A 20,773-nucleotide genomic window follows, 5' to 3' on the forward strand; every position below is an offset into this window, starting at 1 on the left:
CAATGCCATCCACAGCCTCAGAAACAACTCTGACATTATCATCAAAGGGGCTGACAAAGGAGGTGCTGTAGTCATAATGAACAGGTCGGATTATGAACAGGAGGCTACCAGGCAACTCTCCAAGACCACATTCTACAGGCCACTATCCTCTGATCCCACTGAGGAATACCAAAAGAAACTACACCATCTGCTCAAGAAATTCCCAGCTACAGTACGGGAACAAATCTACATGGACACACCCCCAGAACCCCGACCAGGGGTATTCTATCTGCTACCCAAGATCCATAAACCTGGAAACCCTGGACGCCCCATCATCTCAGGCATTGGCACTCTTACAGCAGGATTATCTGGCTATTTGGACTCTCTCCTCAGACCCTACGCTACCAGCACTCCTAGCTATCTTCGAGACACCACCGACTTCCTGAGGAAACTACAATGCATTGGTGTTCTTCCTGAAAACACCATCCTGGCCACCATGGATGTAGAAGCACTTTACACCAATATTCCACATGAGGATGGACTACAAGCTGTCAGGAACGGTATCCCTGATGAGGCCACAGCACGCCTGGTGGCTGAGCTTTGTGACTTTGTCCTCACCCACAACCACTTCAGATTTGGGGACAACTTATACCTTCAAGTCAGTGGCACTGCTATGGGTACCCGCATGGCCCCACAGTATGCCAACATTTTTATGGCTGACTTAGAACAACGCTTCCTCAGCTCTCGTCCCCTAGTGCCCCTCCTCTACTTGCGCTACATTGATGACATCTTCATCATATGGACCCACGGAAAGGAGGCCCTTGAAGAATTCCACCTGGACTTCAACAATTTCCACCCCACCATCAACCTCAGCCTGGACCAGTCCACACAAGAGATCCACTTCCTGGACACTACAGTGCAAATAAGTGATGGTCACATAAACACCACCCTATACCGGAAACCTACTGACCGCTATACGTACCTACATGCCTCCAACTTCCATCCAAGACACATCACACAATCCATTGTCTACAGCGAAGCCCTAAGATACAACCGAATTTGCTCCAACCCCTCAGACAGAGACAAACACCTACAAGATCTTTATCAAGCATTCTTAAAACTACAATACCCACCTGGGGAAGTGAGGAAACAGATTGACAGAGCAAGACGGGTACCCAGAAATCACCTACTACAGGACAGGTCCAACAAGGACAATAACAGAACACCACTGGCCATCACATACAGCCCCCCGCTAAAACCTCTCCAGCGCATTATCCACGATCTACAACGTATCCTGGAAAATGATCCCTCACTCTCACAGACCTTGGGAGGCAGGCCAGTCCTCGCTTACAGACAACCCCCCAACCTGAAGCAAATACTCACCAGCAACTACACACCACACCCCAGAAACACCAACCCAGGAACCAATCCCTGTAGCAAATCTCGTTGCCTACTCTGTCCCCATATCTACTCTGGCGACACCATCAGAGGACCCAACCACATCAGCCACACCATCAAGGGCTCATTCACCTGCACATCTACTAATGTTATATATGCCATCATGTGCCAGCAATGCCCCTCTGCCATGTACATTGGCCAAACCGGACAGTCCCTCCGCAAAAGAATAAATGGACACAAATCGGACATCAGGAATGGTAACATACATAAGCCAGTAAGTGAACACTTCAGTCTCCCTGGTCATTCTATTACAGATTTAAAAGTCACTATCATTGAACAAAAAAACTTCAGAAACAGACTTCAAAGAGAAACAGCAGAATTAAAATTCATTTGCAAATTTAACACCATTAATCTGGGCTTGAATAGGGACTGGGAGTGGCTGGCTCATTACAGAAGCAGCTTTTCCTCTCCTGGAATTGACACCTCCTCATCTATTACTGGGAGTGGACTACATCCACCCTGATTGAATTGGCCCTGTCAACACTGGTTCTCCACTTGCGAAGTAACTCCCTGCTCTCCATGTGTCAGTATATAATGCCTGCATCTGTAACTTTCACTCTGTGCATCCGAAGAAGTGAGGTTTTTACCCACGAAAGCTTATGCCCAAATAAATCTGTTAGTCTTTAAGGTGCCACCAGACTCCTTGTTGTTTTTGTAGATACAGACTAACACGGCTACCCCCGATACTAGATAAGGAAGTGTTATGTACTCCGTCACATAACACAAGAACGAGGGGTCACCCAATGAAATTAACAGGCAGCAGGTTTAAAACAAACCAAAGGAAGTATTTCTTCACACAATGCACAGTCAACCTGTGGAACTCCTTGCCAGAGGATGTTGTGAAGGCCAAGACTATAACAAGGTTAAAAAAAGAACGAGATAAATTCATGGGGGATAGGTCCATCAACGGCTATTAGCCAGGATGGGCAGGGATGGTGTCTCTAGCCTCTGTTTGCCAGAAGCTGGGAATGGGCGACAGGGGCTGGATCACTTGGTGATTCCCTGTTCATTCCCTCTGGGGCACCTGGCATTGGCCACTGTCGGAAGACAGGATACTGGGCTAGATGGACCCTTGGTCTGACCAACTCTGGCTGTTCTGATATTATGTTCCTTTTGATATTTACCTTTGAAAAACTATTCCGGTTTTGTATTGCTATATTACACCTTGTTTATTTACAAAATGGAGTTTTTTGCCCCCCCAGGTGACGCGAAAGTTACACCTCTGTTTGCAACAGCACCATCCTGCAGACCGCCCGGGGCCCCTATTTAAAGATACCTTCCTCGACAGCCAGATGGCCCAACATTATCCAGCTGCAAGAACCGAGTCAGCCTGTCTGCTCAACGGCACCGCCTGCTCCTTCTTTCCAAGCGCGGCTTGGGACGCCAAGGAAGACTGGAGCCTTTTCTCTTCCTGTTGGCGGCTCTGGTGAGGCAGGCTTAGAAAAAAAACCCAAATCCACAGATTTTTGCTGCCCAGAAAGATCTTGTGACCACGCTGGTACTCGCCTCACGCCTCGCTCGGCCGCAGCAGAACAAATCTTTTCCAAACGTGATGGGAGAACAACGCCACGGGAGAGGCCGGGGCTAACGGGGTTGGGTTTTCCATAGACAATGCCGGTGTAAGAAGACTTCAGTTCAGACACCGGTTCAAAGGAAGAATGGGCGCAGGTGTATTACGTGTCACAGGCACTGTGACGGGTTGGATCACAGAAACCCCCTTGGGAACTGCCACCTAATGTGCCAAGACTACTTCTGCCCTTGCTTTTCCTGCCAGCTGGGGACCCCAGCACCCTGTCTTGCTGAGCCAGACACTCCCGTCTGCTCCAACACAGACCCAGGGTCTGAATTACTTGCCCCAAAGCTGCAGGTTTACCTGAAAACAGCTCACAGAAGTGTTCCTGTCTTTAACACTCAGATGCCCAATTCCCAATGGGGTCTAAACCCCAATAAATCCATTTTACCCTGTATAAAGCGTATACAGGGTAAACTCATAAATTGTTCGCCCTCTATAACACTGATAGAGAGAGATGCACAGCTGTTTGCCCCCCCAGGTATTAATACATATGCTGAGTTAATTAATAAGTAAAAAGTGATTTTGTTAAATACAGAAAGTAGGATTTAAGTGGTTCCAAGTAGTAACAGACAGGACAAAGTGAATTACCAAGTGAAATAAAATAAAACACGCAAGTCTGTGTCTAATACAGTAAGAAACTGAATACAGATAAGATCTCACCCTCAGAGATGTTTCAATAAGTCTCTTTCACAGACTGGACACCTTCCTAGTCTGGGCCCAATCCTTTCCCCTGGTACAGCCCTTGTTCCAGCTCAGATGGTAGCTAGGGGATTTCTCAGGATGGCCCCTCCTTGTTCTGTTCCACCCACTTCTATATCTTTTGCATAAGGCGTGAACCCTTTGTCCCTCTGGGTTCCCACCCCCTCTTTCTCAATGGAAAAGCACTAGATTAAATATGGATTCCAGTTCAGGTGACATGATCACATGTCACTGCAAGACCCCCCAAGCCTTCATTCCTCCCAGCCTGACTCACAGGGAGGCCTGCCTGCAAACAGAGCCATCCACAGTAAATTGTCCTGGTTAATGGGAGCCATCAAGATTCCAAACCACCATTAATGGCCCACACTTTGCATAATTACAATAGGCCCTCAGAGTTATATTTCATACTTCTAGTCCCAGATACAAGAGTGGTACATTTATACAAATAGGATGACCACACTCAGTAGATTATAAGCTTTGTAATGATACCTTACAAGAGACCTTTTGCATGAAGCATATTCCAGTTACATCATATTCACCCATTAGCATATTTTTATAAAATCATATAGACTGCAACGTTACAGGCGCGTCGCGGGTTTTTCTGCAGCGCAGCATTTGACGTCGAAGATGTCCGGAACGATTGTCCGGAGCACAGAAGGGAAGTCACTCTTGGAGGAGTGCTGTCGTTTTGGTGAGGTTGAATGCAGACGGATTCTGAAGCATGTTCCCACGTGGCGTGGCCTGCCCGTAGCTAGGAATAGATTGGCGCAACTGGACGCAAAGCTTTTGCCCAAGAGCGTGGGCGGTGGGTGAACGCACCGTTGGAGGAGGCTATCCCCGGCCTGTCCCTCTCTGCCCGAGGCCCTGCCCCGCCAGAGCCTGGAGCACACAGACCCCCTTGTGAGTTTGCCACGAGTCTCAGGAGGATTGTTTTCCGTCACACCCCAGCTCCTGGAGTCAAGTGAAGACGTGATGATTTCAGCCTGCGCTCTTAAAGACACAGTACGTTTCTAGCCCTTGCTGCTGTGGAGAAAGCTTCAAAATGGGACCCCCCGGACACCCTCACAGCTCAACGAGCAGAAGGCAAATGAAAAGAACCCCCAAATCTCTTCCGTTTACGGAATCGCATGATTTTAAAGCCGAGCTCATGCTTTTTGGTGGGCCTGACTCGTGATTTTTGAACATTCGGGGTTGGCCGTACTGCAATCAGAGGCGAATAAAGTCTACTGGGATCCTGGGCTGGAGCAAGTGGGGGGCTCCAGCACCGTGGCCCGACACCCCCCCTTCCAGCTGCGGTCCCACCCCCATTTCGCCCCTGCTCTGCAGCCCCTGTTCCACCCACAGCCCCGCCCCATTCCGCCCCTTCCCCTGTGGCCCCGCCCCATTCTGCTCGTACCCCTGCAGCTCTGCCCCTGTGCCACCCACGGCCCCGCCCCATTCCGCCCCTTCCCCTGTGGCCCCGCCCCACTGCACCCTTCCCCCGCGGCCTCGACCCTGCTTGCTCCTTTCCAGCCCCCCTCCGCTGTGGGCCAGCTCCTCTAACCCTGAGGCCACAGCGGGAGGGAGGTTTTTCCGTGGGCCCCCAAATTGGCTGTGATCAGCTTCCAGAGCCGCGTCTGTTGGTGGGGGTGTTCGCACGAGAGAGCCAGTTCTGTACCCCCCTCTCGCCACTGAACCTGGCGCTTGGGGCCGCCTGCACCCCCCCAGCGGGAGGGTGACAGCCGCTGTGTGCTGCTGAGTGAGATGATTAACAGCCCCGCATGTTAGCACTGACGTCTGCCCCTGCCCATCACACTGAGAGGGAAACTGAGGCACACACCGGGCATCAAAATTCCCACCTTCAGAATCTCACACCAACCCCACAGCGCAATGCCGCGGAGGCAGAAGATCACACACGCTTGTCCCCTGCACCCTGACCGACCCCAGCTGTCCACGCCCATGGGAGCGCCCTGTGAGCCACACCCTAGTTCACCGTTGGCTCTATGGCCATGCCCCAACCCGCGCTGGGAGCAGGGGCTGGCAGAGGCTCACCCCGATGGGCAGAACAGAGGGAGCAAACTCCGCTGGTGGCTTGGCACAGCGCCTGGCACAGCGCCTGGCACAGAGCAACCCCCACCCCCATTCCTGAGCTGACACAGCTGAGGGCTGGCGAGGCAGGAAATACCCCATTTCGCAGCTGGGGTCACCCTCCACTCTGCCCCCTTGGCGTAACGTGGGTGCACAAGGTTACCCGATTCAGGTCACGCGGGTGGCTGGAACCTTTGCCGCCCATAACGGAGTTTTTTGCATGGCGTTTCCCAGGTTTTTTTCAAAGTCACATGGGCTAAATTAAGGTCCCATCCGTCTGCAGACAGCTCACGATGGTGCGTCCAGGCCAATCAAAACGGCCCACGGTGGCTCTAATCACTGCCCTTCACTGCCCCCCTGTCCCGGAGGAGGAATTAACCCCTTCATGCCCCGTACAAAACCGAGACACGCCCATTGGGCTCCCAAATGTGACAACAACCCCCACATTCACCCGTGGGCGGAAAAAAGGCATCCAAGCCAGTGGTACAAGGCAGCCACCCCAGGGGTCGGAGCCCGCTGGCAGATGCCGACTCTTGGCAGCCGTAATGAAGTTTGTTGTACGGCATTTCCTAGTGTTTTCTTTTTTTTTTTTTAAATGGGAAAAAGTGCAACTGGGACAGCTCCCCACCAGTGCACGCTCAGCGGAAGGGGCACCCTGCCCCTTTCCAGGGCCAGCCCCTGCCACGGGGATACAGGACAATCTGCGCTAGCCAGCAGCGGTAGAAGGCTGGGATCATAGATCCATAACGACTGGAAGGGACTGTCAGGGCTTCATAGGACCCTGGTCATTACATTTGCCCTCAGCCAAAGCCAAATGGAATTTCATGGCACAAAGAAAAGACACCTCCTTGGGCCTAGGGCTGGTGTGGTGGCAACAGGGCGCCAGCGACCAAACCTGTCTGGTGAGCGGCCACTACCAGATCCCATCGTAGCTGGTGCTGGCACGTGATTAAATCAACAAGCAATCAAGGCGGGGAACGAATTAACGGGTCACCGCGGCACGGGGAGCAGCACAGGACAAAGGGCAACTCGTAATTAATGCCTGAGCAGGGAAGACAGTGTCATGGATGACGAGGAGCACTTAACGAGGTGCCCCTTGTCATATTCATCATATTGGAACAGTGATGATGGGGTTATGGCATAATTCTGATGTGTTTTGTATCATACGTGTCATGGGAGGCGTCTACGGAAAAGTCACGATTCGCTGAAGACGATTATCCTGTTGGTGCGCCTGGATCAGGTTTGTATCTGGAGTTATGAATATCGACGACGTGTCTGTATTTCGAATGCGGTTACACCTGGGTGACACCCGCTCGGCAAGATGCTGCCAATCTAGACAGCTGGTTGTGCTGGGCCATGAGGGGAAACAAGAGGCCTTCTCCCCCACCTGGCAAGCCTTCCTGGGAACGCTTCAGCAGCCTACGGCTAACGGCTGCTATGACTCACAAGGGCATGTGACCAGCTCACATGACACTGGACTCCATTTTGGTAGCTGTATTTTTCCACCAACTGGGCTGGGCACTTAGTTTAGGACAAAGGCGTTCCCACTGTACGGAAAGGCTCTGAAAGATGGGGATCGACGTCACCTCTGGGCCTCACTCCCCACACACGAGAACACCTGGAAACACCTGAGCAACAGAGACTGAACCGGGGGAAGTGCTGGTCCCAGGCGAAAGGGATTTCTAGCTTGTGTATGGACTGCTTGTATCGGGGTGAGATATCGCTGAGTCCAACCCTATCTAGTTCGATAAGCTTTGTTTGCAAGTTATGTTTAATGTCCTAGGTGACCTGCTTCGGTCTGTTTGCTCTCACTGACACTCACTTCAAATCGCTTGCTCTCTACTTTAATAAACTTCTTTTATGTTGTATCCCGACCTGTGCGTTTCTGAGTGGGGAAATCGCAGCTCAGCCAGCCAAGGCTGGCGCAGACCTTCCCCGCATCGATGGATTAATGAGCTTGCCCCAGACAGACCCCCGGGCAGTGCAAAATGGTAGAATTCAGGGTCTGTACTCCCGTGGGGGGGCAAGGCTGGGGAGCTGGGGAATTGGCTGGTGTTTATATAGTTGATGTACGAGTGGCTTCGGTAAAGCACTCAGGTAGCTGAATTGGGTGTGTGGCGCCACCTGCTGTCGCGTTGGGTGATAACAGAGGCTGGCTGAGTTACCAGCAAAGCAGTGGGAGTGTTAGGGGGCGCAGACTGCACCCCGGGGGTGACAAACCCTCACACCCCTAATCAAGAGCAATCACCGAAGAGCCTTTATTAGTGACAAACAGCTGGTGAATGACTCATTACAAGTAACCGTCGGCCAGGACTCACTAGCCAGCAACAGATGGCAATGAAGGATGGTTGACTAATGAACTGGGATAATTAAATCACAATTAAGAGGTACTGACTTATTAATTACAATGAACAAACTGCAATAATTAAAGAGCTATGAACAGGCCAGCCGACAACTCATAGTGAAGGAACTGTGATAATTAAAGGAGGCCAACGAACACCTTGACCTTAATGAACTTTGGTCATCAAATAGCACTGAAGAGAAGCCAATTAACGAATGGCAATTAACGAATGCCGAATGAATTGATGCCACTGGCTATTTTCCTCCTTTGGTACCTGGGGAGGGAGTCAGGTGGAATTGAGGGGCCGGGGGGCTCATTTCAGACCCCCCCTCCGAGCCTTGTTGTGCGCAGCCGCCAGCCGGGCCCTCCTGGCAGCGCCCCAGATGCAGCCGCAGCGCGCCCTGCAGGTGCATGCCCAGGTAGCGGGTGAACTCGTTGGGCATGGCGTGAACGCCCGGCTTGGAGGGCTGGTTGTCGTAGTAGTGGTGGGACAGGGGCCGCCCCTCGGGGTCGGTGGGGAAGGGCCAGAAGCCGTAGAGGGTGAGGTGCTGGCACAGCTCCAGGGCGGCGTTCACCAGCATGAAGCCCGAGGAGAGGCGTTTGGCGCGCAGGCCACGGCGATGCCAGTGCCCGTCCAGCCCCGCCAGGTACTCGGGGTTCATGAAGACGGCGCGGGCCGGGGAGCCAAAGTCCTCCAGGGTGTAGAGTGCCTGGGACGAGACCGCGGTGAAGCCGATGAAGCTGAAAGCCGGGATGAGGAGCAGCGGGGCCCCATAGGTGCCCATCGCCTCTGCGAAGGAGCGGCGCCAGCGTCTCAGTGCCCCAAACCTGCGGGCAGGGAAAGACCCCCGTCAGCTGCTGTCCTGGCACAGCCCATCCCCCAGCGCCAATCCCGTTCCCTCCCACGGTCGTCCCATCGCTCAGTCTCCTCTGCCCCTGATCCCACGGGGACTCTATGGCCGTCCGGAGAGCTGGGGGGCTGGGGCTGGAACTTCTCTGCCCCCAAATTCCTTGGTGACCCTATGGCCAACCGGAGAGCTGGGGTCTCGGGCTGGGACTTCTCTGACCCCGATCCCACGGGGACCCTATGGCCGACCGGAGAGCTGGGGGGGCTGGCATCCAGTGCCATCCTCCCTCCCCCAGGGGTCTCAATCCGGATTCCTCCCTTCCCCACCCCACAGGTCCCGATCCCTCCCCCCCCACTCCAATCTGGGCTCCCCTCCCCCGCGCCCGTACCGTAAAACCAGGATGCTGGGGTTCACGGTGATAACGCTCGATTTGGTGCCCACATCCTCGGCAAAGCCCATGGGGGGCAGGTTGAACCTGGAGGGGGGAGCAGCGTGAGCCTAGGGGCGTCTGGGGGACCAGGGGGTCTCCCCACTTCCTGGGGGTCCCCATGGCTCCACAGTTCCTTCCTCACAGTGCCCGGCTCAGAGACACCCCCTTGCGCTCCCCCCACCCTCTGATCCCCCTCCCTCCACACCCCCTACCCTACAGAGCCCACTCCAGCCGGTATAACCGCCCCCCTCCCCCACTCTGCCCCCCTATCCCCACCCGGCCGGCGTTACCTGATGACGAACTGGGCGCGGTCAATCTCGGGGCCACAGCCGCTGTTATGGAGGATCCCCCCATTCCCCACCACGGCGCAGCTGTCGTAGGGGGCGCCCTGAAACGGGGAGCCCTGCGGGGGAGGGGGCCTGCGTCAGCACCCACCGACCATGCACAGGGCCTCTCCCACACAGGGCCCCCCTCCCAGCACTGAGATGCAGCCACCTCTGGGGTGGGGCCTGGGGGGCTGTTTATAAAGTACCCCTCACCCAGTGCTGAGATGCAGCCATCTCTGGGGTGGGGCGCGGATGATACGAAGCTGGGAGGTATTGCCAATACAGAGAGGGACCGGGATATCCTACAGGAAGATCTAGGTGACCTTGTAAACTGGAGTAATAGTAATAGGATGAAATTTAATAGTGAAAAGTGCATTTAGGGATTAATAACAAGAACTATTGTTATAAGCTGGGGAGGCGTCAGTTGGAAGTAACAGAGGAGGAGAAGGACCTCGGAGTATTGGTTGATCACAGGATGACTACGAGCCGCCAATGTGATATGGCTGTGAAAAAAGCTAATGTGGGCTTGGGATGCATCAGGCGAGGTATTTCCAGTAGAGATAAGGAGGTGTTAGTATCATTATACAAGGCACTGGTGAGACCTCATCTGGAATATTGTGTGCAGTTCTGGTCTCCCATGTTTAAGAAGGATGAATTCAAACTGGAACAGGTACAGAGAAGGGCTACTAGGATGATCCGAGGAATGGAAAACCTGTCTCATGAGAGGAGACTCAAAGAGCTCGGCTTGTTTAGCCTAACCCAAAGAAGGCTGAGGGGAGATATGATCGCTCTCTATAAATACATCAGAGGGATAAATACCAGGGAGGGAGAGGAATTATTTAAGCTCAGTACCAATGTGGACACAAGAAGAAATGGATATAAACCGGCCATCGGGAAGTTTAGACTCTAAATTAGACGAAGGCTCCTAACCATCAGAGGAGTGAAGTTCTGGAACAGCCTCCCAAGGGGAGCAGTGGGGGCAAAAGACATATCTGGCTTCAAGACTAAGCTTGATAAGTTTATGGAGGGGATGGTATGATGGGATAGCCTGATATTGGCAATTAATTGGTATTTGACTATTAGCAGTAAATATGCCCAATGGTCTGTGATGGGATGTTAGATGCGGTGGGATCTGAGTTACTACAGAGAATTCTTTCCTGGGTGTCTGGCTGGTGAGTCTTGCCCACATGCTGGTGTAAGTCGTGTCTCCCCCCCGCCGCGGGTGCCTCAGTTTCCCCTGTGTTTGGCATGGCCGCCCAGCGGCGGCAGGGCGCCGTTCACAAGGAAAGCCAAGCCCCAGCTCAGTGCGGCGCTCCGAGAGCCCGTTCCAAAGGGGGGGGCGTAGCCCCAATCCTGTGGGTCCATGAACCCGCCCCCCCAGCACCCTGCCCCAGACACGGGCCTGCCCCCAGCCACACTCGCCTCACGGGGAGGACGCGCTGGCTCAGTTCCTGCCCCAGCTCCCGGCACTGCTCTGTGTCCATCCCCGTGGCCTCAGGGCTGGAAAGGAAGCGGAGGGGTTAACTACGGAAAGGAGACACTCCCTGGGGGGGGCTTCCATCCAACCCCCCCAGAACTCCCCCATCCATCAGCCAGAAAACCCCCCATCCATTCCCCACAACTGCCCCATCCATCACCCCAAAGCCAATGCCAGCGTTTCTCCACTCTCTGCCCCACTGAGTCCCACACCCCCCAGCACCCACGCCCCATCTCCCCCCACACACACACCTGGGCTTCGGGGTGCAGGCTGTGGGCCAGCCGATCCCTGGCTCGGACGCTGCTGTAGGACCAGCAAATGAGGCTGTTTCCACTGGCGGGGGGACACAGCTTCAGGGGGCACAGAGACATTAACATCAGCCAAGAGAGAGAGAACCCAGAAGTCCTGGTGCCCAGCCCCCCTGCTCTAACCCACAAGCCCCCACTCCCCTCCCAGAGCCGGGGAGAGAACCCAGGAGTCCTGGCTCCCAGCCCCCCTGCTCTAACCCACCAGCCCCCACTCCCCTCCCAGAGCCGGGGAGAGAACCCAGGAGTCCTGGCTCCCAGCCCCCCTGCTCTAACCCACCAGCCCCCACTCCCCTCCCAGAGCCGGGGAGAGAACCCAGGAGTCCTGGCTCCCAGCCCCCCGCGCTCTAACCCACCAGCCCCCACTCCTCTCCCAGAGCCGGGGAGAGAACCCAGGAGTCCTGGCTCCCAGCCCCCCGCGCTCTAACCCACCAGCCCCCGCTCCCATCCCAGAGCCGGGGAGAGAACCCAGGAGTCCTGGCTCCCAGCCCCCCCTGCTCTAACCCACCAGCCCCCACTCCCCTCCCAGAGCCGGGGAGAGAACCCAGGAGTCCTGGCTCCCAGCCCCCCACTCACTCACCTCTGAAGCCTCCACAGCACAGAGAGGCTGAAGCTGAGGGCGATGCCCACGGCCAGCGCCAGCACCCAGCTCTGTCTCCGCCGCATCCTTGGGGGGCCCACCATGGCGCTCGCTGTGGGGGGAGCAGGGCAGATGAGACACATTCACACACCATGGGGGAATCCACCGGGCACGGCCCCCCTGGGGTGCCCCTCCTCCGCCCTGGCCTCCTGGATATCACAGGCTGGGAGCCAGGACACCTGGGTTCTCTCCTGGCTCGGGGAGGGGAGTGGGGGCTGCTGGGTTAGAGCAGGGGGGGAGGGCTGGGAGCCGGATAGAGGTAACCATGTTAGCTGGGAGTGGAGCATATGGCCAGGGGACACCTCCCCCCACCAGAGAAAGGGCTGGGGGGGCCCATGGGATGGCAAGATACTGACTCAGATCCCCCCCCCCGCTACCGGGAATCAGTGGGGAAGGAGGGAGGACTGAGGTCAGCTCCTGCCCAGGACCCCAGGACAGTGTTTCTCCACCCAGGGACCCACCACCCGGGGTGCCAGGATGTGTCAAGGGGTTGCGTGGCGGCTCCTGCCCCACGGGGCGGGCTGGGCCCCCTCCCTGCTCCGGGCCCTGTGACCTCTGGGCTCCTGGCGCCGCTCGGGTGTGGCCCAACCGGAGTCCGGGTAGGAGAGCCAAGGCCCCACCCCGCACAACAGAGCTGCTGCGGGGGAGAGAACCCAGGAGTCCTGGCTCCCAGCCCCCCTGCTCTAACCACCAGCCCCCACTCCCCTCCCAGAGCCGGGGAGAGAACCCAGGAGTCCTGGCTCCCAGCCCCCCCTGCTGTAACCACCAGCCCCCACTCCCCTCCCAGAGCCGGGGAGAGAACCCAGGAGTCCTGGCTCCCAGCCCTCCCCCATCTAACCCACCAGCCCATACTCCCCCCCCCCCGCTGAGCCGGGGGGAGGACCCAGGCGTCCGGGCTCACCCTGGGGCGCAGCACACGGGCAGGGCCGGCTCCTTCCTGTGCTGCCTCCCTCCGGCTCCCCCTGCAGCCTGGGTGGGAACATCCCGGGGGCGTCTCCCGGGCTGGGCGGGGCCGAGACAGTCTGTGCCGAGCCCCACCCGGGCTCCCGCCTGCTCCCCACATCCCGGGGGGGGCTCGACCCCCATCCTGCCCCAGGCCCCGCCCCCACCCCCGCTCCAAGCCCCGCCTCTTCCCGCCCCCCCCCCCCAGCGCCTCCTGCCCACCGCGGAACAGCTGATGGCGCCGGAGGGGTCGGCACTGGGGAGAGCTGAGCACCGTGGGGCCGCCAGCCCCAGAGCATCCCCAGCCTCTGAACCCAGCACAGGAGGCTCTCTGGGCCCCCAGGCCTCACCGTACATCTAGGGCTGCATCCATGGGGGCTCTGTCCACTCTGTGCCCCACTCCAGAGCCCCCGTCCGTCCAGCCGAGCCCCCATATCATCTCCCCGAACAGCTGCTCCCCTGTCCCGTGTCCTCCGTCCCCGGTAAACAGGTCGGGGTCCCCTCCCCTCCGCCCGTATCCTCCCACCGGCCAAGCTGGGGTGACCTCCTGAGCACCCGGTCGCTGGGCTCCCCCATCTCCAGGCCGTGGTCCGGGGTCCCGGCTGCCAGGTCGCACCTGGTCCCCTGCAACAACTAACTCCCTCTGCCGTCCCCTGGTTACACACACCCACCCATGGCACGCAGGGGAAACTGAGGCAGGCCACGGTCTCCCAGCAAAACACGAAGAAACCCCCCACCCCACCCCCCGTTTCATCCCAGAATCCAACCCGAGAGTCCAAACACCAATACAGCGAGGAAAGGTGGGGACTGCCCGTCAGCCCGCTGGCTTCGGGGGCCTTTTGGGAGCCAGGTTTTCAGACGTCTGTCGGGAGCTGGGATTTGCTTTGTTGCTTTGCTGCAGGAGCAGGACGTCTCCCGTCATGGTTTGACCCTAGAAATTGGGCGTTGAGCGTTCCCAATCCTCGTCCTTTCTCGCGCCTGGGTTTCCAACCTACAAGCTCCAGTGCGGCCAACTCCTGCAAGGTCTCCACCAGGGTGCAGGGAGGGGGTAGCTAGGGGCTGTGTGGGGGCAGGGGGTAGCTCAGGGCGCAGGGAGGGGGTAGCTAGGGGCTGTGTGGGGGCAGGGGGTAGCTCAGGGCGCAGGGAGGGGGTAGCTAGGGGCTGTGTGTTGGCAGGGAGGGGTAGCTCAGGGTGCAGGAAGGGGGTAGCTAGGGGCTGTGTGGGGGCAGGGGGTAGCTCAGGGTGCAGGAAGGGGGTAGCTAGGGGCTGTGTGAGGACAGGGGGTAGCTCAGGGCGCAGGGAGGGGGTAGCTACGGGCTGTGTGAGGACAGGGGGTAGCTCAGGGTGCAGGGAGGGGGGTAGCTAGGGGCTGTGTGAGGACAGGGGGTAGCTCAGGGTGCAGGGAGGGGGTAGCTAGGGGCTGTGTGAGGACAGGGGGTAGCTCAGGGTGCAGGGAGGGGGTAGCTAGGGGCCGTGTGAGGACGGGGGTAGCTCAGGGTGCAGGGAGGGGGTAGCTAGGGGCTGTGTGAGGACAGGGGGTAGCTCAGGGTGCAGGGAGGGGGTAGCTAGGGGCCGTGTGAGGACGGGGGTAGCTCAGGGTGCAGGGAGGAGGGTAGCTAGGGGCTGTGTGAGGACAGGGGGTAGCTCAGGGTGCAGGGAGGGGGTAGCTAGGGGCTGTGTGAGGACAGGGGGTAGCTCAGGGTGCAGGGAAGGGGGTAGCGAGGGGCCGTGTGGGGGCAGGGGGTAGCTCAGGGTGCAGGGAGGGGGGTAGCTAGGGGCTGTGTGGGGGCAGGGGGTAGCTCAGGGTGCAGGGAGGGGGTAGCTAGGGGCTGTGTCCGGGCAGGGGGTAGCTCAGGGTGCAGGGATGGGGGTAGCTAGGGGCTGTGTGAGGACAGGGGGTACCTCAGGGTGCAGGGAGGGGGCAGCTAGGGGCTGTGTGAGGACAGGGGGTACCTCAGGGTGCAGGGAGGGGGTAGCTAGGGGCTGTGTGTGGACAGGGGGTAGCTCAGGGTGCAGGGAGGAGGGTAGCTGGGGGCCGTGTGAGGACAGGGGGTAGCTCAGGGTGCAGGGAGGGAGTAGCTAGGGGCTGTGTGAGGACAGGGTTTAGCTCAGGGTGCAGGAAGGGGGTAGCTGGGGGCTGTGTGTGGGCAGGGGGTAGCTCAGGGTGCAGGAAGGGGGTCGCTAGGGGCTGTGTGGGGGCAGGGGGAAGCTCAGGGTGCAGGGAGGGGGTCGCTAGGGGCTGTGTGCAGACGGGGGAGGTAGCTCAGGGCACAGGGAGGGTTTGAGGGGGGGCTGGAGCTGCCAGGCCAGCCCTGGGCTCCGTTCCCGGTTGGCACCGTTTGGGGGAACTCTGGAGGGTGGGCCGAGGGTTGCACTCTGCCAGCCCGGGACACGAGAGGTGCGGGGGAGGCGCTGTGATGAACTGGGACTGTTTTTAATGTGGTCTTTGAATGCTGAGTGGGGAGTGTTGGCTGGGAAGGCAGGGGAGGTTGGCTAGGATGGTCTGCATTGGGGGATGGGAGACTGGCCTTGAAGGAAGACACCGGAGCATGTAACGGGAGAACCCAGGAAGGGGTTAGAGGCCAGGTGACACCTTTGCCCGGGAAACTGAACAAAGGCTGTGGGAGGGGTCGCTGAAGGGAGAGTTTCAGGAGCTGGCTGGTGGAATGGTTGGGTGGCAGATGGGGTTCTGACCTCCCAAGGGGGCTGTGGGGCCCTGGGACCCCAAGATGGACCTAACTGGGGGGGATCCTGTTGTCTGTGCCTGCAAGACCTGTCTTGGACTGTGTTCCTGTCATCTAAATAAACCTTCTGCTTTACTGGCTGGCTGAGAGTCATGGTGAATCGCAGGAAGCCGAGGGTGCAGGGCCTTGTGTCCCCCCACACTCCGTGACAACTGGTGGCAGCGGTGGGAACTACTGCACCCCGTGGACGGTGCTTCCTGCAGTAAGTGATGGGGGAGCAGTAAAACAAAGGGGGATCGACGGGGACCCGGTGGGCTGAAGAGTCAGAGAGAGACGCTTCAGGGGGCGATTAACCCCTGGGAGTGTGTGACCATAGAGAAGGACTGTTGCAGTAACAGGGTCCCCTGGGGATTGCAGCGAGCGGTCCCGGGGCGGAGGAGTCTGCAGCTCGACCCTGGCAGAGAGGGGGTGACCTGAAGAAGGGCTGGCACACTAGGGGTCCCCCTGGAACGGTGGAAAGCGGAGAGCACAGGCCGGCGAGTGGCCAGCAGGAGGATGTACGCTAAATGCCTTAAGAGCGACCTGGTGGAGCTGTGCAGGCAGAGGGGGCTGCGCCTTGGGAGGTCCACCAAAGAACAGCTCATTGCCCAGCTGGAGGAGAGGGATCGCTTGGAAGAACCAAGCCCTGTCCCTGAGGGAAGCCGTCCGGCGGATGCAGCGTGGGCCCCGGGGCCTGACATGGCTGGGAGGGGTCAGACTGCTGCCGAGGACATCCCGAGACCCTGCCTACCTATGCCTCGGGGAGGGGTTGGGGGAAGCCCAGCGAATACCGAGGGCACCCTGACCCCGGCAGCCAGCAGGGGATCGTCCCGGCGGAGCTCCCCGTCCCGGGAGCCGATGCGACTGGAATGTGACAGGGAGCTGAGACTGAAAGAGCTCGAGTTAAGGCAGCAAGAACTGAAGCAGGAGCGGGAAGAGAAGGAGAAACAACGTCAGCATGAGGAGAACCAGCGTCAGCATGAGCAGGAAGAGAAGGAGAACCAACGTCAGCAGGAGGAAAAACAACGTCAGCATGAGCGGGACCAACGTCAGCATGAGCTGGAACTGGCCAGGCTGAGGAGCAGTGAGGCCCCGGCTGCGGTGAGTGAGGGGGGACCCAAGACTGCAAAGAGCTTTGATAAGTGCTTCCTGGCCCAGCGTAAGGAGGGGGAGGACATGGATACCTTCCTGACGGCCTTTGAGAATACCTGCGAGCTGCTCCAGATTGACCCTGCAGACAGGCTCCAGTTTCTCATCCCCTCACTGGACTCCACAGCCAGGGAGGTGTACAGCCGACTGAAAGGGGCGGAGACAGGGGACTACGAACTGTTCAAAAAGGCCCTGCTCTGCGAGTTTGGGCTGTTCCCTGAGATGTACCGGAAAAGGTTCCGGAGTCAGCATAAAACCCGTGAGGTCACATGCCTACAACTAGCCAACCGGGCGCAGGGGTATGCCCGCAAGTGGACAGCTGGGGCCCAAACTAAAGAGGACCAGCTTGATCGATTCGTACTGGAGCACGTGTATGAGCAGTGCCCATCTGACTTGAGGCGATGGTTGATGGACCAAAAGCCAGAGAACCCGCAGCACGCAGGCCAGTTGCCGACGAGTTTGTGAACAGTCGGGCAGGGGATAACAGGGAGGAGTCCCAAAGGAACAGTCCCATCACAACGCAGAGAGAGAGTTACCATGGGACCTCCCAGCGGGGAAATACGGAAAACCCCCACCAAAGGGGAACATCCAGCGTCAGGTCCATCCGACCCACTCGAGGGGACCCACGGGACATGGGCTGCTATCACTGTGGCCAGAGAGGCCACATACGGGCCCAGTGCCCCAGGCTCAGGGACAGACTGAGCAGACCGAACCCACAGAGGGTTGACTGGGTAGAGACCCAGCCGGGCGAGAGGCAGCATTCCCAGGGAAGGGGGGCTGGCAGAGTACCACCTGCTAAGGAGGGAGGAGAGCTCCAGGCCAGGTCCTCTGGGGGGCTGGATGCTCCAGACTCAGGGTTTTCGGTTTACAGGGTGGGCACGGGGCTGCCCCTCCGGAAAGAGTGCCTTGTTCCCCTGGAGGTGGATGGGAGGAAGGTCAATGGATACTGGGATGCGGGCGCAGAGGTGATGCTGGCCCAGCCCGAGGTGGTGGCCCCAGATCGGGTGGTGCCCGACACCTACCTGACCCTGACGGGGGTGGGTGGGACCACATTCAAGGTGCCTGTGGCGAGGGTACACCTGAAGTGGGGGGCCAAGGAGGGCCCCAAGGATGTGGGGGTGCACCACCATTTGCCCACTGAGGTGTTGATGGGGGGACCTGGAGGACTGGCCAAGCGACCCTCAGGGTGCCCTGGTCGTGACCCGTAGTCAGAGCCGGCGAGGGGCACTGCGCCCTGGCCTTGGGGAGGGTGCCTTGCCCGAGGCGCAGGACCCTAACCTGGTGGGGAGGGAACACCCAGGGACACGGCTCAGGGAGGCTGCGGCTTCAGACCCAGCCGGCGAGAGAGAGCAGGTGGCCATCCCTGTCCCAGCTGCTGAGTTCCAGGCCGAGGTGCAGAAAGATCCCTCCTTGCGGAAGATAAGGGACCTGGCCAACCTCGGTGCGGTACAGACCATGGGGAGAGGCGGCCGGAAAAGGTTCCTGTGGGAGAAGGGGTTCCTGTACCGAGAATGGGCTCCCCCAGGGAAAATGGAGTCGGGGGAATCAGGAGGCAACTGGTGGTACCCCAGAAGTATCGCCGCCAGCTGCTGTACCGGGCCCATGACACCCCCCTCTCAGGGCACCAGGGAACCTGGCGTACCCAGCAGAGGCTGCTACGGAGCTTCTACTGGCCTGGGGTCTTTGTTACTGTCCGACAGTACTGCCGATCCTGTGACTCCTGTCAGAGGGGGAGGAAGGCCCGGGACAAGGGGAAAACGGCTTTAGGACCCTTACCCAGCATAGAGGAGCCTTTCCAGAGGGTGGCCAAGGTTCAAAGGGGGGCTCTGAACCAAGAGAGCCCGAATCACAGCCCTCCAGACTGGAGCGCTGGGAGAAGACCCCAGCCCAGTTGGAACCCCAGGGGTATTGGGGTGGGAAAAGGGCACAGGCCGCATAAACCTTCCCACGTGCGAACTACGAGTGCCATCGAGCACACCCGACCTAAGGGGGGCGTGAAACTGGAAGATCCTGGTGTAATCTCACCAAGGAATGGGAGGGATGCTGAGGGATCCACGGGAACGGGGGTAGGTTCGAACTTCCCCGGGTCACGCTCAGTTCGGTCTCGAAGGGGGGAAGAGATATGACGAACTGGGACTGTTCTTAATGTGGTCTTTGAATGCTGAGTGGGGAGTGTTGGCTGGGAAGGCAGGGGAGGTTGGCTAGGACGGTCTGCATTGGGGGATGGGAGACTGGCCTTGAGGGAAGACACCGGAGCATGTAACGGGAGAACCCAGGAAGGGGTTAGAGGCCAGGTGACACCTTTGCCCGGGAAACTGAACAAAGGCTGTGGGAGGGGTCGCTGAAGGGAGAGTTTCAGGAGCTGGCTGGTGGAATGGCTGGGAGGCAGACAGGGCTCTGACCTCCCAAGGGGGCTGTGGGGCCCTGGGACCCCAAGATGGACCTAACTGGGAGGGATCCTGTTGTCTGTGCCTGCAAGACCTGTCTTGGACTGTGTTCCTGTCATCTAAATAAACCTTCTGCTTTACTGGCTGGCTGAGAGTCATGGTGAATCGCAAGTAGCCGGGGGTGCAGGGCCTTGTGTCCCCCCACACTCCGTGACAGGCGCACACCCCAACATCAGCCCTGGCCTGGTGCAAGCTCATTAATCCATTCGCTCTCCCCCTCGATGCGGAGAACGTCTGCGCCAGCCTTGGTGAGCTGAGCTGCGATTTCCCCACTCAGAAACGCACGGGTCAGGATAAAAGATAAAGCAAGTTTATTAAACTACAGAGCGTGCAGCCCATAGAATTATTTCGTTAGCTCTTATATCCTACTAATCCTGCCAGCCGTATCAAAGAATGTGTTTCTTTTTCTGAGTTCATCCATTGCATTCTTATATTTTATCCGTATTAATTCCTTTGAATTTAGGGTGTGTTCAGGCATCTGTTTCCTAAGAATAAGTTTTGCTGAAATTCAAGAAACCTACCAGCCTGTAAGATGCGGCCAGACCCGCTCTATCGCTAAAAGTATCATCAGTTCCGAGTAGGTCAGCAGAAAAGCTGTGAATGGTCCCTGAACTTTGGGGAACCAAAGGGAGGAACCACACACAACACTGAACAGGTTTATCCGGCATCTGCAATCGGTTGGCAACCGCAGGGTCCACCACTACTTGGAAGTCGCCAAGAGAGCCTAGGTTGGCAGTTTTGGAGTGAGATCATCCTTATTAATATCCATAGAAAGTAAGTATCATAGTCCACTAACCTAGAGGAGAAGGGTCCTGTGATGGTGCTGCCTGTGGGAGCCTGCTGAGGTCACTCATTCAGGGTGAACTGCAAACAAAACGGGTCAGACAAACCCCAAACGCTGGTGGATATTCCAATACTTAGGTTTACCAAACCCGCACAAAACAGCTTCTGTAGTACGTCACTGGTTACTCAGAAGTCCAAACAACGCAGTTCCCTTAAAGTGCCCAGCCTCAGGCCTCCGTCCACACACACCTGTCAGATATGATGATGATTACTGAAAATCTTATCTCATCATATTGTGACAAAGAGGGGGATTTTCTTGTGTTTTTCTTGTTTTCGGTGAGGTTTCACTGGTTTGCATGCGGAGGGGGTGGGACTCCGTTTCCCTGGGTGTTACTGGTTTAACGAGGGGAGGGGAGAGGGAGTTTGTTGTTACAGAGGACCGGAGAGGGAACTTGGGACCCCAGCCAATGGCCTGGAGGATGGATACCCCAGCGACCGGTGACCTGAGACCCCGACCCGGAGACCCAGCTCAGGAGTTGCAGCCGGGTCTGGCCAGTGGAGGACAGTGGGCTGCAGAGTGAGGACC

General features: G+C 57.8%; 1 protein-coding gene and 1 pseudogene across 1 annotated transcript; both read right to left on the reverse strand.

Annotated features, from left to right (window-relative positions):
* The window catches only part of LOC135889358 (zinc finger protein 850-like), a 473,854-nt pseudogene that overhangs the window by 285,812 nt on the left and 167,269 nt on the right, over nucleotides 1-20,773 (reverse strand).
* LOC135889461 (alpha-2,8-sialyltransferase 8E-like) lies at nucleotides 8,372-12,169 on the reverse strand. The gene is made up of 5 exons (XM_065417331.1): nucleotides 12,084-12,169; nucleotides 11,450-11,548; nucleotides 11,149-11,221; nucleotides 9,686-9,798; nucleotides 8,372-8,945 (listed from the first exon to the last, which is right to left on the reverse strand). The coding sequence occupies exons 1-5, from the start codon at nucleotides 12,167-12,169 to the stop codon at nucleotides 8,372-8,374; spliced, it is 945 nt and encodes a 314-aa protein (XP_065273403.1).

This window comes from Emys orbicularis, chromosome 15, assembly GCF_028017835.1.
Source record: "Emys orbicularis isolate rEmyOrb1 chromosome 15, rEmyOrb1.hap1, whole genome shotgun sequence".
Lineage (NCBI taxonomy): Eukaryota > Metazoa > Chordata > Testudines > Emydidae > Emys > Emys orbicularis.

Excerpts from the sequence above, each read along its gene's own strand:
- LOC135889461 (XM_065417331.1), bottom strand. The coding sequence starts at position 12,169 with ATGCGGCGGAGACAGAGCTGGGTGCTGGCGCTGGCCGTGGGCATCGCC. Across the intron at positions 11,549-12,083 it reads GTGCTGTGGAGGCTTCAGAG|CTGTGTCCCCCCGCCAGTGG; the intron begins GTGAGTGAGTGG and ends TGCCCCCTGAAG. Across the intron at positions 9,799-11,148 it reads TGAGCCAGCGCGTCCTCCCC|GGCTCCCCGTTTCAGGGCGC; the intron begins GTGAGGCGAGTG and ends CCTCCCCCGCAG.